This window comes from Garra rufa, chromosome 11 (genome assembly GCF_049309525.1).
Source record: "Garra rufa chromosome 11, GarRuf1.0, whole genome shotgun sequence".
NCBI classification, from domain to species: domain Eukaryota; kingdom Metazoa; phylum Chordata; class Actinopteri; order Cypriniformes; family Cyprinidae; genus Garra; species Garra rufa.
This window is the reverse complement of record NC_133371.1, coordinates 4695114-4712461: the sequence shown is the minus strand read 5'-3', so window position 1 is coordinate 4712461 and position 17348 is coordinate 4695114. Positions and strand designations below refer to the sequence as shown.

The window sequence follows — 17348 nt, the reverse complement described above, 5'->3', positions numbered from 1 at the left end:
GTAATTTGGGCAAGGGAATGAAATGAACCGCCTTCGAGAATCGGTCCACCACGGTCAAAACTACCGTGTTACCCTGGGAGGGTGGGAGGGCGGTAACAAAATCTAGAGCGATTTGGGACCAGGGTCTCGAAGGGATTGGCAGTGGTTGTAGGAGCCCATCTGGAGGTCTGTTAGAAGTCTTACCAGTGGCACAAACTGAGCAAGCCAAAACAAAACTGCGAACGTCCCGAGCCATAAGTGGCCACCAAAATCGTTGCTTGACCAAATGTAAGGTGCGATTAACCCCTGGATGACACGCCACATTGGAGCAATGTCCCCACTGGATAACTTCGGACCGTAAACGCTCTGGCACAAACAAACGGTTCGGTGGGCAACCGACCGGAGGCGTTACCCCATGTAAGGCTGTCTTAACCTTCGATTCGATCTCCCAGATGAGGGTCGAGACAATAAGAGTCTCTGGAAAAATACCCTCGGGAGTGGACGGGCGATCGGAGCGGTCAAAAATACGAGATAAAGAATCGGGTTTGATGTTTTTAGAACCAGAACGATAGAGTAAAGTCAAAACGTCCGAAAAAAAGTGCCCACCGAGCCTGCCTAGAGTTCAGTCTTTTAGCAGTTCTGATGTATTCTAGATTCTTGTGATCGGTCCAAATGATAAAAGGTACCCCCGACCCTTCCAACCAGTGGCGCCATTCCTCCAATGCTAGTTTGACTGCCAACAGCTCTCTGTTACCAATATCGTAATTTGACTCAGCTGGCGACAAACAATGTGAGAAAAACACGCAGGGATGCATCTTGTCGTCCGTGGGTGAGCGCTGGGAAAGAACCGCACCTACCCCCACCTCTGACGCATCGACCTCCATCACAAACTGACGTGATGGATCAGGGGTGACAAGAATGGGAGCCGAAATGAAGCGACTCTTCAGTTTGGCAAACACAGCTTCCGCTGCGTCTGACCACCTGAACGTTGTTCGGGGGGAGGTCAAGGCAGTCAGAGGCGCGGCTAGTTGGCTGTAATTGCGAATAAAACGCCGGTAAAAATTGGCAAAACCCAGAAACCTCTGCAGGGCCTTACGGGAATCTGGGGTTGGCCAATCCACCACAGCTCTAACCTTCTCGGGATCCATGCGCACACCCTCGGCCGACACGATGTACCCTAGGAAAGGAACAGACTGTGCATGAAAATCGCATTTCTCCGCCTTGACAAAAAGCCCATTCTCTAACAGCCGCTGAAGCACTCGTCTGACGTGTTGAACATGTTCCTGGAGAGAAGAAGAAAAAATCAATATGTCGTCCAGGTAGACATATATGAACTGGTCGACCATGTCTCTCAACACGTCATTAACGAGTGCCTGGAAGACCCCTGGGGAGTTGGACAAGCCAAAGGGCATGACCAAGAATTTAAAGTGCCCCCTGGGGGTGTTAAAGGCAGTCTTCCACTCATCTCCCCCCCTAATGCGGACCAAATGATAAGCGTTTCTCAAATCCAATTTCGTGAAGACTGACGCTCCCTGCAACCTCTCGAAGGCTGAAGACATTAACGGCAAAGGATAAGTATTATTTACCGTAATGTTATTCAGCCCCCGGTAATCAATACAAGGTCGCAGAGAACCGTCCTTCTTCCCCACAAAAAAGAACCCCGCCCCCGCTGGAGAAGAGGAGGGTCGTATGAGCCCGGCTGCTAGAGAATCAGAAATGTATTTCTCCATAGCCTCTCTTTCAGGGACTGAAAGTGAATATAATTTGCCCTTAGGTGGAGACGTACCTGGCAGTAACTCTATTGCACAGTCATAGGGACGGTGAGGAGGAAGAGAAGCAGCCCGAGACTTACTGAACACTTCCTTCAGGTCGAGGTACTCCGTGGGCACGTTATTCAGATCCGCCGCCTTCTCCTGAAACACAGAACCAGAGACAGACGGACAAGCAGACACAAGACAGGACTCATAACACTTAACGCTCCATTGAGCCACCGACTTCAGCTGCCAATCAATCCGGGGGTTGTGTTTGATGAGCCAGGGGTGTCCCAACACCACGGGGGCGTGAGGGGAGTCCAGAATGTAAAAGGAGATGCTCTCACGGTGATTGCCAGACACCGTGAGAGTGATGGGGTCCGTGATGAAGGTGATGGTGGGGAGGGTCTGGCCATTGAGGGCGTGGACGGAAATAGTGTCTGTAAGAGGTTGAAAAGGGACATGATTACATTGAACAAAAGAAAAATCCATAAAATTACCCTCGGCTCCCGAATCCAATAGTGCCGTGCAGTGGTGATCCTGATGTTGCCATCTGAGCCTAACCGGGAGGAGCGTGGAGGTGCTGCTGGACGAGGACTTGGTAGCGGAGATCCCACCCGACAGTAGCCTCATACTTACTGCCGGGCTGGCCCTTTTACGGGACAGCTAAAAGTGAGATGTCCCGCTGCCCCGCAGTACAAGCAAAGGCCTAGGGATCTCCGCCTCTCCTTCTCCTCCCGGGTAAGCCGAGCTCGACCCACCTGCATGGGCTCGGGATCGCTGAGTGGGCTGACCACGTCACTGCCGCTGGCTCGAGGTGGAAACCCCTCCCCAGGGGGGAGCCGAGCAGATGTCCATCGTCGCTCGGCTCGGGAGAGTCGAGCATCTACCCGCAGGGCTAGTTCAATCAGGCCGTTGAGGTTGGCGGGTAGATCCAGGGCATAGATCTCTTTCTGGACGCGGTCAGCCAGCCCATGCAGGAACATGTCCCACTGCGCCTCCTCGTTCCATTGGCACTCCGCCGCCAGGGTGCGAAACTCGATGGAATAATCTGAAACGGACCTCCCCCCCTGTCGGAGATCCGCCAGTACCCGCGCAGCCTCTCTTCCTGAGGCCGCACGGTCAAACACCCGCTTCATTTCGGCGGCAAGTGCAGAGAACGAGGCGCAACAGAGATCTTGACTCTCCCACACCGCCGTTCCCCACAGTGCCGCCCTCCCCGTCAACAGGGTGAGCGCGAACGCCACCTTGCTTTCCTCACTAGGAAATGTGCGGGGTTGTAACGAGAAGTGCATCGAACATCTAGTGAGGAAAGCTCGGCAGAAGTTCGGCTCACCTCCATAGAGTTCCGGCGGGGGAAGGCGGGGCTCCGGTTGTTGAGCCGCCCCAGATGGTCCGGGTGGAGCGGCCGGAGCGGGCAGGGTGGGCGGTGTGAGCGGCGCAGTGGGAAGCTGCATCTGACGTAGGCACTGGGTCAGCTCGGACACTTGTGCCACTAGAGTGTTGATGGCATTTCCAGAAATCGCCGAATTCCTCTCCTTAATCTCCAGCCGAGAGATGCAGTCCTGAAGTGCGTCCTCCGCGGTGCTCGATGTGTTGCCTGCTGCTTCCATTTCGGCTGACAGTTCTGTAACGGTAAGTGAAGGGAAGGAAGCAAGTGCAGGGTGAAAACCAGATTTATTGAGAATAGATGATACAAATGAGAGTGATGATGATGATGATGGTGTTGATCTCCCGGCTGGGTGGCACAAGGGCTAGATGGCTCGATGATGAAGGTGTGTGATATCCAGTAGTGAAGGCGTGAAGCGTGGTGTCCAGTGGTGCATGCGTAATCCCAGTGCGATCCCACGATGAACACAACAAACACGACGATCACAGACGAAGACAAAACCCAAACGTACATCCAATGATCCAGATCCAGAGTGAACTGTCAGACGAGGGAGAAGAGAATGCGGTGAGATTAAATAGTCATGTGAAATGAGGGACACCTGTGTGGGACTGATTGGCAGCTGCGCTGAATCAGCGTGACGCACAACATAATGACACACACACACACACACACACACACACACACACACACACACAGATGACGCGACCTGAGGACACGGCAGATGTGAGAACCGTGACACATGTGCCATATGAAGAGCACTTTATAGCTGCATCTAACATTAGCATTTAGCTAATTGGTAATAAGTTTGTATACTCACTAGCCAAAATAACATTTCTCAAAGTAAAAAGATGTTTCTTGTAAAATTCTTTAGGAAATTAATAATAAGAATAGCCACAAATGATACAATTGTTGGCATACTTAGTGCTTTAAAAGCCACATTTCTTGGGATTTCTTCTTTAGATGAGACATTTGAGGTCTTTTTATAAGAAAAAAACTAAAACATCTTAGAAGCTATCTTTTAAGCGTAGATGAAACTATTTTAATATTAAAGAGATTTTATTTGTGATTTTCTCTTGCACATAGGCTAATATGTACAAAAACACATTTCACACATAATATTGTTTGTTTGAACTAATACTTTTTAAGTATTTAATTTTTCTGCAATATTATTATTGAATAATAAACAACAACAGCCATCATAAAAGTTACTTGGCTATTCAGTCAAAAATACAAAGGCAGCGCTCTGATGTACAGCATTACACATGTTGCTTAAATATAACGTGGTGAGACTTTGGCCTCAGCCAAACTATTAGCTCTGCAACAAATAAGAGATTAATTAAACCAAAGACTGCCTGTTAGATTTACCCAAACAAATTCTAGCTTATATTTAACCACTATAGAGGCATCAGAGCCAGCGGCAAATTTCAGAAGATCTGGCTGAGATAAGGCTGCTCTGTGGTTCATGAGCGCTAAATGGCCACTGATGCCCTAGAGCTCACATCTCCAAAAACATCTAATAGACCTTATACAGTATCTCACAAAAGTGTGTACACCCCTTACATTTCAGCAACCATTTTAGTATATCTTCTCAAGGTACAATACTATAGAAATTAATCTTGGATATGTTTTAGAGTAGTCAGTGTGCAGCTTGTATAGCAGTATAGATTTACTGTCCTCTGAAAATAACTCAACATACACCCATTATTGTCAAAATAGCTGGCAACAAAAGTGAGTACACCCTACTGTAAGTGATAGCAGCAGTATGTTGTTTAATCATGCAAAGCCACATGTCCTATTCATTATGTTTATGTTTTTGTCAGCTTGACAGGACCATACAAAGTTGTGTATCTTGTATTAGAGCAGTTAAAATTATGTGCTTTAAGTACAGTTCTCTCATACTGACCACTGGATGTTCAACATGGCATCTCATGGCAAAGAACTCTCTGAGGATTTGAGAATTAGAATTAGAGCTCTCCACAAAGATGGCCAAGGCTATCAGAGGTTCAGTAACGCCCTGAAACCAAGTTACACTACAGTGGTCAGGGTCATACAGAGGATTTCCAAGATGGGTTCCATTCGGAACAGGCCTTGCAATGGTCAATCAACGAAATCGAGGACTCGTTCTGTGCATCAGGTGCAGAACCTGGCTTCAAAAAACAGATGTGTGAGTGCTGCCAGCATAGCTTTAAAGGTTGCAGAAGTAGAAGGTCAGTTTGTCAGTGCTCAGATCATACTCCTCACACTGCAACAAGTCAGTTTGCGTAGGCGTCGCCCAGAAGGAAGTGTCATCTGAAGCTGGCTCACAAGAATACTGCACTTGCAAAGTTAGTTACAGTCAGTAAAATATCTGATGGTGGACCATCAAAATAGTTTTTTAGATAATAAGCAGAAAAAGTTACTTATGATTAGTAAAATATGTCTACTCAAAGTGGACTATCAAAATAAAGATAGAAGATATTATAACTTTGCTACCTACAATTTGAGACAGCCATTTCTTCGAAAGTGAAGTATTGCCCCTAAGAAACTATGTAGGTGTCCTCTAGGTTTTGAGACCCATCCCATGTTTGAGCATGGTTATGCTGCTAATGCACTGAGGACGTCATTCAACATCTCTCTACCTCTCTAAAGCTCAGCGGCCTGCCCACCTGCTGGCCTGCCTGACGACTGGATAATTAGATTGCTTTGCATCAGTGCCTCCTTTTTGCCGTAGAACGCATCAGTATTATCCAAACCCCATGCTGACTGGGGATTGAAGTAAAGCGGATGCTGCCTTCCAAACCGCTCATGGAAGGAGGTCACAAACAGAAAAGTTTCATCTAATAAACTCACTGGAGTCGTCTGGAAAACAAAAGAAAACTTGATTGCCATACCCTGATTAAATTAGCATATTCAAATGTCAGATTAATTCATAACACAAGCACCTCACCATCTTCTGTCTGCAATTAGGTTATTGCTCGAATTCTCCAGTTTGATTTACAGAAACCTCATCAGAAGAGATGTATTTCTTAGGAATTATTTTGGAACTTGGGTCACAAATGTTATTGTTGCCCGTGTTTGCATAAATATGTACAAAATATGGTTAACAGCTGTACTGGTTATGTGCACTATGTTAGTGTATGTTAGCTAGTGGTTTGTTTTAGCAAACCTGTGCAAACCTGTTCTCAAATTAATCATTTTCTTTATATATACAGTTGCAATCAAAATTATTCAACCCTCTTGACCTGCTGCGGAGAACAAAACTTTGTGAAAACAATTCAACAAGGGCATCAGTACACTATTGGAAAAGGTTATTAATACACATTTTATTAATACACATACATACACAAGTAATTCTGAGAATGCAAGTTGGTGAATAATGAACAAAATCAAATTGGCTCTAAATGTTCATGTTCAAAATTTTTCAACCCTCAAAAGTAAAATTTGGTGCAGAATCTTTTATTCTTTAAAACCACCACTAAATGCTGCTTGGAAGTGCTTAGAAGCTTCTGTCACCTCTTTACTGCAATCTTGGGTAATTCCTCACCTGAAAAAGCTTTCAGATCATTGATAGTTGCCACTGCTTTCTTCAAATTCAACCAAATATTTTCAATGAGAATTGAATCTGGATATTGTTTTGCGGTGCTCAATTTCCTACACCTTCTACCTTATTTTGTTTATTCTCAGGTTAGGTAAAGATAGTCGAATCTGCCCTATCGTATAAGTAATTTTCATACTCACACCATAGGCTTCAGAAGACTCCTCCGTGGTATGTTCAAGTCTATCAATCAGAGTCTTTTGGCAGGCAGGCTTCTTGGTTATAATAAAGTATAATTTTATTGTCTATAGGTTATATAATTTACATACAAATACTAATATATAAAATAAAGAAATACAAAAGAAAATAAATTGCTATCTTAGTCGTTCGAAGGCTTCAATGGCAAGTCGTCTGGCACCGGAGAAGCTGTTGCAGAACCAGCATCTGATGTCCTCTTCGTACTTCAGTCTTTTATACCCAGCAGGTGCATTCCAATGTCCTTTTTGGAAATCCCCTAAGAAAGTACCTATATAACCTCTCTGCATCTTCGCATTCTTTCTTCTCCGGATTCTTCTCCTCTGCTTCAGTCTACGCCTCGTCCACTACAGAACACTCGACGGTAACATTTGAATTCCTCTTGGTCATTCTTTTTAGCAAAGCTCTTTCTAATACATGTTTGTTTCCTAGCTATGTTCTTGCTAGTACATGTTATAAACCTTTTCTTAATAAATGCTTTAAAACAACAAGTATGGTGTTTTACTTAATAAACTACTTTCAATAAAACGTATACAATACAAGTGTGTGGTGTCTTTCTTAATAAACAACTCTCAATAAAACGTATACAATACAAATGTGTGGTGTCTTTCTTAATAAACCACTCTCAATAAAACGTATACAATACAAATGTGTGGTGTCTTTCTTAATAAAGCTAACACAATACAAGTGTTATATAGAAGAAAAGGACATACTTGCAACAGGAAAATTGCATATTTCATTAACAAGATTGAACAGGCCACTCAAGTACACTCTATGACTGATTCCCGAACCAAGGATAAGTAGATTTGGATGTCTACTTTGGGATGGCTGTCCTGCTGGAAAGTCCATTGATCATTAGCTTCAGTCTTTGCACCAAAGGCATCACAATTCTTGCCAAAATGGCCTGATACTTCAAAGAATCCAAGATATCTTTCATACAGTCATGATTTCCACTTCCTGCTACAGTAAAACTACCCCATAACAGGACTGGCTCACCTCCATGTTTGACGTTGTAGATGGTATTCTTCTGCTTATAAGCTTTGCCTTCTTTGCGTCAGACATACCGCTGATCCATAGGTACAAAAAGTTCCAGTTTGGTCACATCGCTTCATAAAGCATTATTCCAGAACTCCACAGGTCTATGCAAATGGATTTTAGCATGTTCAAGTCAGCCTTTTTGTTCTTTTTGGTCAAGAGTGGTATTCTGCAAGATGCCTTAACATAAAGGCCATACTTGTCTTGTGTTCATCTTATATTCTGAACTGAAATGTTTTTCCTCTTTTCGTTGAGTCATCTTGCAAGTCTTTGGCTGTAGATTGCAGGCTTTTCTCAGTTGTTTTGATAAAACATTTTATGATATTGTGCTTTTTTTGTTCCACACCCTCAAAGGTTTTCTGGCACAACACACTTTTAACTAAGGAATAAGACTGCCAGCTGTGTCTCTAGAAACTTTAATGTCTTAGAAATCTTCATGTAGCCTTAGACTTTCTAATATAAAAAAACAATTTCTTCTCTATAGCTTTTGTGAGAGCTCTGTTGACCATATTTGCTGCTCAATTTCAGCCAATGCATGGGCTAAATGTATGTATGTGTAACACCCAAAGCTAATTATAACATTTTATTACCATAAAAATAAGTGATTAAAACACCAATGTTAAATAGTGGTTGAATATTTATGACATAGTTGTGTTATTAAAAAATCCTATAACTCAAAAACATTACAATATATATTGACATGATCACTTTTAATACGCCAGTAAACTGTTGTAGACGCAATTTGTATTTGTAAAGTACTGCAGTCTCTGGGTGGCTTGAATAATTCTGATTGCAACTGTATAGTTAGTTAATTTAATGTATGCAATAAAGTATCACCCTGTATTTTTATATAATTTAATATCAGACTTTTATATAATATCAGAATTAAAATGGTTTGCAATCACTGTTTCATGTTGACCTTAACAATCTCTTAAAGTAACCCTGTTTTATGTACCAGCTGAGCTTTTAATTATAAAATAACTTGGCATAATAATTAATTACCAACAATTAGCTAATGTTAATTAAGAAATGTAATTTATTGCATTAGAGGCACAATTTAAATTAGATTCCATGAAGTTAAAAAGTAGAGGTGAGGTCATCAAATAACACACTTTTACATGTTTGACACTCATACATTTCATTAAGACTCAATTAACACACTTCATACGCTCCCTATACTTTATCAATAAAGGATTCTTTTGTAACCAAAATTTGTTTAATGTAATAGTTGAGAAAAGTTTTGCTCAGTTTAGACATGTTGAATTCTCTTGCATCAGAATGAAAATATAACAGAGCAATAATACTTTGTTTAAATGAGGAAATTACCATGACCAGTGTTGCGAAATTGTTCTTTGCTCCCAGTGGAGGTCACAAATTTCATTTACACTTGTGTTCATTTAAAAAATGAGGCCGTTAGACTCATCATACGAGGTATTAGGTAACTGATACCAAATGGCATTGATTGTTGAGTCATGTGATACATCAAGTATATGGTAGAAGGGAAAATCTCCAAAGATTAATGACTTAAATCCCTGCCATTTTCCAGCTTTCTGTTTTCAGTGTTAGTATAATGGTAGGACGCAGTATTACGTATCTTCTGAACAAAAAGAGTACTGAACATGTGGGTCAAAATACATTGAAAAAGAAGCAGTAACAAGGGGTCACAAAATAACGCATTTATCTAACTTTAAACAGCATGTAAATTAAAACTGTCTAACATTGCTTAAGTGGTTTACGACTGTGGAGCTTTGGGGGTATCGATAGATGGCTCCATCTATGTACTGTTTATCATTCTGAATCTGATTCAAGCATAGTCTTTGACAAAAATGTGCTTGATTAGCTCAGCTTTTTGTTCAAAATGTTACAGTAAATAATACATTTGCATATTAAATGTGAAACAGCAATCTTTATAAGGTTAACCTTTGCTTGTTCCTCATACAAAATCAGCATGAGTTGTTTTGTTAGTTTTTGCTGTGATTTTGTTTCTCTTTTTTGAATCTGCTCAAAAAGAGCAGTTTGGACATTTGGCAAAACATCTCCTTTTTTGTTCAGAAAAATGAAAGTGATTTCACGATGACAGAATGTTCATTTTTTGGTTGTAATATTGGTTTAAAACCAGATGAGCACCCCAATGTCCATCCCAACACACAAAAAAAGCATGGAAACATCTGAAACCTCCTGACTGTTAAAAGCTCTCAGAGCGCATTAGCCCTATTCATATAGCATCTGCGTCAGATGCCAGGCTCTGATGAGTGGCTGAAGAGCATCCCTCCATGGCTTAGCTCTCACTTTCCTCTCACTCCCAGACTATCTATGCTTCACATGCCTGCTGGGAGAGTGTGTTCTAATTGCTGACACCACATCTCTGGGCTCTCGGAAGCATGCGGCCCTCTTTGCGGGGTAGATAATCCATTACCATAAATCAGATGCACTGACATAGACAGGTGTTGCATGAATAATTAAAGGTTGCCACATTAGCGTCCATGTAGAAGCACCCGATGTTGTTTGGCGAGAGATAAAAACACTGCAAAATTCATGGTTGAAAACAGGCCCACTCACAAACACGGATAAATCACGTTTATGCATAGAAATATCCAAATTAGCAGCTAATGCATGCATAATTGACATTGTTCTGTCTTGCGCTGACCCGTTGGATTGTATCTGTAATGGCACTTTTTGGGTTCTTTACTATTTATAGGTGCTGTTTTGCACCTAAATTTCACCTTTGGGATCAATAAAGTCTGTTATGCCAGCAGTACGGGTATGAGGACACGTCCCGCAGGCTTCATTCTGCTTTTTTTCTCTAATTAAAAGAAAGTGGAACGTCACAAGGGCGAGTAAATGATGACAGAATTATTCCTTCAAGTAGATCTTAGAAAAATGCATTTGGACTGACAACCCCAGGAGATGGTGATGTTTTAACGCCTTCAGAAGAAACAGGCAGGGCCTGAAGACAATCCACGCTGATGCGGCAACCGCAGGGAGTTCCAGACGCGACCCTGTTGAACCCTACGCAATGCGCCAGGAATCCAATGAGGTGTATTGCACGAGGCGCACGAGAGGGACCACCCAAACGAATTATCATCATGCACCAAGTGCTCCGCATCACTGAGGGTACATGAATAATCAGGAAACAAATCAATAGTTTTAGAATGAAGCAGTTGGGGATAAATGATCTGAGAGCATAATAAAGCAGCAGCTCAACCAATTTTCCGATAGACAACGGTTTAAGCTTTCAATTCTCCTGTTTATGTGCTTTTGCAAATTACATGTTCACTGCTTCGACTTCACTAAATTTGTTCATTTGAAACACCTTGCAATGTCAGAGTTATGCTGGGGTTTCCAGTATGATGATATATTTGTGCAAAAACTAAACTTTGAGTAGTACTAAAGTGGTCTTATAAACGACGTTGCATTTAATGTTAATATAAAGTTATAACACTTTCATTGTACAGAAAGAGAGCAAAGGACATTTACATTATTAAAGAACATTTTCACTGACTTCAAGCACTCTCAAAAAGCTTTTTACACTGTGAAATGAATATTTCATTTACATCATACGAACATCTGCACTTTGTTGTTTCTGATGAGATAATTTGCCAGAAAGCAGAATTGGCCATATGCACAGAGCGTTCTTTAGAACTTCTGCATAATAATACGCCAGCCTTGTAAACTTCCGGTGAAGCTCTTTTTATATTTGCTATATATAGGTGGAGACGCTTGAGACTCCTCTCCTGCTGCGTTCTTATCAGAAATTGAGAAAAATAATAATTGCAAGATCGTAAATAATAATAGCAGCATGAACATTCAGTTTCATATTATTTAACAACATATACTTTAAACGGCAAGCCTGGTAATCCCAGGAGACACGTAGTTGTACATTTAAATGTTGACAGCTAAACACTTTAATAACATGTTTAGGTTTAGGCTAACATTAGCAATGCTTCTCTTCAACGTCATCCTAATAGTATTCTTGATTCTTGAGTAGTCATGAACACATTTTTAAAATCTTGTAATATTTGAAAGCCTTTATTATTTTTCAACTCTACAGCTGTGCAATAAAATTCACTTCAAAGATCCACTTTTCATTCATAAAGACGGCATGAAAAAAGTCTTTTCATGGAAAATGACTTTTTAAGATGAAATTGACATGAAATTACGCATAAAACCAGAAGATGGCAGCAGAGGATCAATCATTGGCTGCAGCTGCCATTTCAACTCACTAAATTTTTCAAGTCTTGCTTTTCGATTTATTATAAAATTATTGGTATAACAAATGTTAATACTTTTACTGCACTGAAGTATATAGTATAGCAAGTGCAGAAAGTCAATAAAATTAAATATAATAAATAAGTTCAGACCAGAGTATGTGAGCGGAGCGGAGTGCGAGCGGAGCGCGGAGTGGAGCGGTGTGATTTTGAATGGAGGGAGGAGCGGATTTTTGAAAAGTCGGAGCGTCGTGGTTTTCACTCGCTCCAAGTGCGCTCCACCACCGCTCCATCATAAGTACAATTCATGCCAACGGTCCGTAATATAACTGTATAATAAGCAGGCATTCACATGTTAAACATATTTAGCTTGATAGAGATGGATCACTCAAATCAGAAATAATGTGAATGGACATGAGCGGTAAATTATAGTTCACAAGGATTTAGTTCCTTCTAGATACTGAATATATTCAGGTGAAAGCCTCATTTAAACATGTGCAGCACTTATTCACACGCAATCGCTGTGACAATAATGCATTAAAACAAATGTAATGGTACTATCCGATTTCGAATAATCAGAAATCTGTAAGAAATGCAGCGATCCATAGGTAAAATAACTGACGAAAATGTAGTTATTTTCATTACAAACTTTGCACTGCATAAAGCAGTAGTTATACTCTTTTAATGCTGACAATGTTATTAGCTTGGTATGTGGTATGAACAAAGTTTGCACACTATTCCAAACTCTCCTGTTGTTTTAACAGGCTATGTGTTATGAACAGAACCGTTATATTTAAAACATAAGGCTATTTCTGAATGTTTTGACGCGGAGCGAAGGCGGAGCGGTGTTTCTGATATCAGTGAGCGAGGAGTGGAGCGGGAGCGGAAAATTGTGAACCCGGAGTGGCGCTGGAGAGGAGCGATTATTAAATGCACTAAGCGCAGAGGGGAAATTGTTGCCGCGCCACTCCGCTCAAATACTCTGAGTTCAGACACAGGCAGCCTATACAGGTAAATTATTTAAATTCTTATAGTTCACTACAAATTAAATAAGTGAAATATGAATGGTATAACAATTAAAAATGCATTCAGTATGAGTCAATATGAATTTGAAATATTTTAGATTTATTAGCTACATCTTTTATCTACATTTAGTTTTCTCTTGAACTGTAAAAGCTATTAATTAGCCTATACTCAATCAACACGAACTTGTTACTTCTGAAGTTTTGTTATTCTGAATTTAGTCTGCATAATTTAATGCACAGCTGTTTTTGACATCGGCTTTTTTTCAACTGCTTGAAAACATTTAGCTTAAATGTTTAATATGAATAAACAGTGCTCATAAATGGCTATTGAGATAGTATTCTCAAGGGGAAAAAGTTGGAAACAGCGTTCATTGGACGCACATTACGTCATGACTTAAGCCGATTGTAGAATGAAGCGGAGACACGTCATCCATCTTTTTTACAGTCTGGTTAAAATGCGCAGCGTTGTAAAAACACGTCTGTCTCTGGCTTAGCGCCAGCCAGCGAACACAGATTTTAATTTAGCAGCTGGTGACACGCCGGTGTGATTGTAGCAAATATAAAAAGATATTATTCTGCTATTTTTTGTCTTTTGGAAGCTGCATTCAAAACCCACCAGCTCAAAAATGCCCCCTCTGTTTGAATAGACATGACACCTCTGCTGGTGTTACCTAAAATGTTCTCTCATTCACTGAATTGTAAAAAATATTGATGGCTAATTCAAACTGCTGTAGAAATAAGATGTAAAAAAATTCTAATGGAGTTGAAAAGTCAAGAAAAGTAAAAAAAAAAAAATGTTTTAAAGTAACTCCATGAAACGACTGGGAGCGAATGAGGGAGGATTTGGGGGTGAGATTTCAAGAGCAGTCCAGTGGAATAATTCATGGTATATCGATCATTAACTCGGGTGACCGGATCGAAAGAGTGTGGCGTCTTGTTTCTTCTTAGCATTTAAAGAGCAGAATAAAAATAAAGTGCCAAGGACCCACAACACAGTGCTTGATTGACTAACAGAGCTCCTGCCACAGAAGTTCTTGTGATATCAGTGTCACAATAAAAACACCAAACGTTACACTATTTACTGATACATAAAAACAGATTGGAAAATCCATCAGAGCAAGAGTGATTATTTATAGCATGGCCACTGTGGTACATATTACTGTGGTCAGAATCCATTCCTGACTGCAGAATGTTGTTTCAGTGACCACAATGCATTTAGGATACATTTACATCTGACTTTAATTAGTTGAAAATTTTACTCACCCTCAGGTCGACAGAGATGTAGATGAGTTTGTTTCTTCATCAGAACAGATTTGGAGTAATTAATGAGAGTCCAAAACAGCTGATAAAAACAACACAATAATCCAAGAAATCCACAGTCCATCAATTAATGTCTTGTGAAGTGAATGCATCATCAATATGTTTTTAACTTCAAACCATTGTCCATAATCTATAATACTGTGAAACAGCCATTTCATTTGAATCAGGAGAGATATATGCACAGATCGAGTACTGTTTATGAGCAAAAACAATTTTTAACAAATATGTGGCTGGATTTTGATGTGAGAGACAACAGGTGATGGATTTTTTTTTACTGGAGTGTTATTATGGATTATGAACTGGTACTTTGGCCAGAAGCAATGGTTTAAAGCTAAACATGATTAATTTTACTTGCAGCTTTTCACTGTCCTGTTGAAAAAAACAGCATATGCTGGTTAGGTATGTTTTGGTGCTGGGATGCTGGCTTTAGCTGGTTTATGCTGGTCCTTAGCTGGTTTATTCTAGTCCTTTGCTGGTTTATGCTGGTCCTTGATCAGCAACATGACCAGCAAAGGACCAGCATAAACCAACAAAGGACCAGCATTAACCAGCAAAGGACCAGCTAAAACCAGCATGCCAGCACCAAAACACATTTAACCAGCATGTGCTGTTTTTTTCAACAGGGTGCACAAGGCTTTACAGGAAAGTTTGGATTACTTGGATTACTGTGATGTTTTTATCAGCTGTTTGGACTCATTCTGACTGCAAACGATCCATTGGTAAAGTGCCCTGCTGAAAAAGAAAAAAAAAAAACAGCTAAAACCAGCCTAGGCTGGTTGGCTGGTCTTAGCTGGTTTAAGATGGAAGTAGCTGGTTTTAGCTGGTCTCCCAGCCTGGTCAAGTTGGTTTTAGATGGTGGTTTCCGAGTCTGACCAGCTAAGACCAGCCTGACCAGCCTGGCCAGTCTGGAAAAATGGCCAAAACTCCTCTAAAACCAGCCTGCTGACCAGCTATGACCAGCTAAAACCAGGCTGGTTGACCAGCTAAAACCAGCCAATCAGCCTAGGCTGGTTTTAGCTGTTTTTTTTTTCCACCAGGGTGATGTGATGCTACATTTCTCCAAATCTGTTCTGATGAAGAAACAAACTCATCTACATCTTAGATGGATTGAGGGTGAGTACATTTTCAGCAAATCTTCGTTTATGGGTGAACTATTCCTTTAATCAAGTGCTGATTGTGATCCAATTGCTGCAAATAGAAGGCCTTTGAGTCTAGACACTTACCAATAAATTCTGAGAGGACAGCATCATTCTTGAGAAAATAATTCTCTTAAAACGCAATTTTATGTCTTTGTTGAGACAGCGAATCAATCAAAATCAATTTACGAGACTTTCCGCCGCTCTGCTTCACCTAGAACACACACACCAGAGGCCTTTTAAAAATATACATCACATTTATTTCAACTGTTACAGATCAGCCTTGGCCTTTGTCTACAGAAATGTTTGGGCACGGCAAGTTGAGTCCAAACCCTTTATCTCTGGTTCGTCCATCAGTCCCCCTGTTGCCCAGCAACCTTGCTAGTTCTCAAAACCCATCGAACATAACAAAAATGAAAACTGAAGTTCAAAAACTTGAACGCAGCCGACCGAAACACACCACTGTTCCACATTTTTTTTTTTGTTTCTCTAAAGGTAACACAATGTACAAAAAGCAAGTCTGGAAATAGTAAGATTTTCGGCACTATAAAAAATGTTTTTTTTTCTTTGTTGTCTCCACATGTGAATAAGAAAACAATGCACTTATTTCTACTGAGCTTACTCTGCGTTTGCTTGTTGGGCAGCCAAAGGGTCAAATGGATGCAGTAATGTAACAAGGGAAGCCACAGCGGCATACAGCAGTGGGCGGCCTCAGCGGCTTGGAAAGCTGCTCCAGAAGGCAGTCCCTTAAAAAAAAAAAAAAAAAAAAAGTCTCTTACAGCTTCCTGGAGATTGTAAAGAACTGTCTCCGCACTTTGTACAGCACAATACTACAATGACATCCCAAACAGAAACCTGGAAATGAAACAAATATGTCCAGAAAACAAAAACAATGGAGTTGTCTGGATTTGGAGGCATTTCTTGATGCTTGGAAAACAAGCGCTTCCCTTTGGCTGGCACCTTAGGTCCTGCTGATGGTACAGGCCAAAGCAGGCAGTCTTTGTAGAGGAGGAAGAGCCCATTCCCTGCATACAGGGGTGGCTGGGAGTGGTCGTTAGAAGAAGGCGGAGGGAAGGTTTAAAGGAACAGTACATGACTCAGTAGCCTCACAAGGGAAAAGAAGGCACCATTAATGACAGGAAAAGAGCAGTCCATGCCAAGCCTGGAGGCAGATTCTGGACAGAGAGCTGCCCACTCTTTGCACGCACTCCTGGAAGTGAAATAAAAAAAGAAAGACATGAGACATGTATGCATTGTAAATAGTGCTGGGCAATGAAAAATCACAACCAAAATAAAGGTTTTTGTGTAATATATGTGTATGTATTGTGTATATTTATTATGCATATATAAATACACACACACATGCATGTATAGACCCTTTTTTGTTAGTAAACATTTTTTAATTGATGTTTTTTCTGTGGGTGGAGCTTAGGTGGAGGCAAAAAAAAGCTTGTTTAATCACAACAACTGGATAAAATCTAATTGTAACTGCATATGTAAGGTCACTCACTGTCTGGGACTGCGATTGCTATTTGAATAAGTTACCTTTAACGGATCAAACCAGATTGGCGACCCATACACTCTTAGCTTTACTTAAGGGATGGACGATCTGACAGGATTAGCTTGGTTGAGTGACTCACATCTAGAAAAACCTAACGTGTATATTAAAGAGAAACTCACCTTTATCTAGTCATGAAGATGTATGTATATCAATTTCAGCAGGCAACTATTTTTA

The 17348-nt window shown here is 40.9% G+C and overlaps 1 protein-coding gene across 1 annotated transcript in view; it reads right to left on the bottom strand.

Annotated features, from left to right (window-relative positions):
- Positions 1-15875: 15875 nt before the first annotated feature.
- LOC141346184 (contactin-5-like) overlaps positions 15876-17348 on the bottom strand; it is a 79963-nt gene continuing 78490 nt past the window's right edge. Inside the window, exon 15 of the mRNA XM_073851094.1 lies at positions 15876-16823. Coding sequence (XP_073707195.1) covers positions 16720-16823 — 104 coding nt within the window. The 3' untranslated portion in view covers positions 15876-16719. The remainder of the gene's footprint in view (positions 16824-17348) is intronic.